This window comes from Salvelinus sp. IW2-2015, unplaced genomic scaffold (genome assembly GCF_002910315.2).
Source record: "Salvelinus sp. IW2-2015 unplaced genomic scaffold, ASM291031v2 Un_scaffold6228, whole genome shotgun sequence".
In the NCBI taxonomy this organism is placed as follows: Eukaryota; Metazoa; Chordata; class Actinopteri; order Salmoniformes; family Salmonidae; genus Salvelinus; species Salvelinus sp. IW2-2015.
The window spans coordinates 15,234-17,010 of NW_019947491.1; the positions used below are offsets into that span (position 1 = coordinate 15,234).

Consider the following 1,777-nt stretch of genomic DNA (forward strand, 5'->3'; position numbering starts at 1 on the left):
GACACTCTGAAGATGATGATGGTAGATATTTGTTCACTTCATCAAGCCTCCATCTCTAAATGCTTCTTCCTATTTCTTTATTTGTGATTTTTAAAGTTGATTTTGGCTGGACATATTTTGAGTTTTTGTGTCTCGAAATAACATGTATAACGTAATTGTATCATGCTGGTTTGATTTTGAGCAGGAGAAGCACAGGCTGTTCTGACCATACACCCCAACAGCTCCCAGATATTCAGTGGAGAGTCTGTCACTCTCAGATGTGACAGACTCTGTCACATCTGAGAGTGACAGACTCTCCACAGTTACCTGTAAATGTAGTTTTTTTCTAATTTCATATAATAATTAAATAAATATGGTGATCATACTTTGGAAAGTGTGGTGCACCAAATGCATTTAATCATGATAGAGCAGATTCTATATATGAATCAACTAACTACATTTAATCATGATAGAGCAGATTCTATGTATGAATCAACTAACTACATTTAATCATGATAGATCAGATTCTATGTATNCAGATTCTATGTATGAATCAACTAACTACATTTAATCATGATAGAGCAGATTCTATGTATGAATCAACTAACTACATTTAATCATGATAGAGCAGATTCTATGTATGACTCAACTAACTACATTTAATCATGATAGAGCAGATTCTATGTATGAATCAACTAACTTCATGTGTCTTTCTACAGCTCTGCCTGTGGCCTCAGTGAGTGTCTCTCCTCAGGGTCTCCTCTACTCTGGAGAGACAGTCACTCTGCAGTGTGTCATACCAGGCTACACAGACTGGAGGTACTACTGGTACAAAAACAACCAACATCTTCCTGATGAGACCAGTAAAGCCATAGATATCACCATCCCCATCACTCTGACTGGTCAGGCTGGTCAGTACAGATGTGAGGGGCTGAGGACAGATCAGCCGCAGTGTTCACAACCCAGTGATGACATCACTATCAGTGTCACTGGTGAGTTCACTTTTGATGCTCCATCACTAACTGGACGTTCCTAATTCTGAGTAAAACTTTTCTTTGCCTTTTGAAGAATAATTTGAAATAGCTACTCATGTATTCAGTTTAGGTAATGTGTTCACTTTATCTGTTCCATCACTAACTGGGCTCTTCTAATTCCGAATGTGATATTTTTTCACGTCTTCAGGACAGGTAATATCTAATCTGTGATGTCTTTTCACAGCTCTGCCCAAAGCTACACTGACTGTAGAGCCAAACCCTGTGTTCCCTGGAGAAACAGTTACTCTGACGTGTTCARTAGGGTCTGACAGTAACTGGAACTATCAGTGGTACAAAGACAGGAATGATAATGTAGTATCCCAGTCTGTCAGACACACTATRACAGGAGACACTCTCACCATCAGTAAAACTGCTGAGTCTGACCAGGGTCTCTACTGGTGTCAGGGAGAGATCCAGTCCAGATCCATATCAATCATCAGTGATCCTGTCACTATCACCCTGAATGGTGAGTAGCTTTGTAGTGTGTTTTGTTGTCATAGAGATGGACACTATTTATATATACACTGAGTGTACAAAACATGAGGAACACCTTCCTAATATTGAGTTGCACCCCCTCTTGCCCTCAGAACAGCCTCAGTTTCATCAGGTATGGACTCTAAACGGTTTCAAAAGTTTTCCCACAAGGGATGCTGGCCATTGTTGGATCCAAACTTCCACAGTTGTTCAAGTTTGGCGGATGTCCTTTGGGTGGTGCACCAATTTGATGCATCGGAAACTGTTAAAATTGTAAAAAACCCGGCAGT

At 40.0% G+C, this 1,777-nt stretch overlaps 1 protein-coding gene across 1 annotated transcript in view; it reads left to right on the top strand.

Moving 5' to 3' along the window:
* Nucleotides 1-644: 644 nt before the first annotated feature.
* Nucleotides 645-1,777, top strand: part of LOC112078769 (peroxidasin-like) — a gene marked incomplete at its 3' end in the record, with an annotated part of 5,568 nt that continues 4,435 nt past the window's right edge. The window contains exons 1-2 of the mRNA XM_024144902.2: nucleotides 645-971; nucleotides 1,198-1,479. Coding sequence (XP_024000670.2) covers nucleotides 662-971; nucleotides 1,198-1,479 — 592 coding nt within the window. The remainder of the gene's footprint in view (nucleotides 972-1,197; nucleotides 1,480-1,777) is intronic.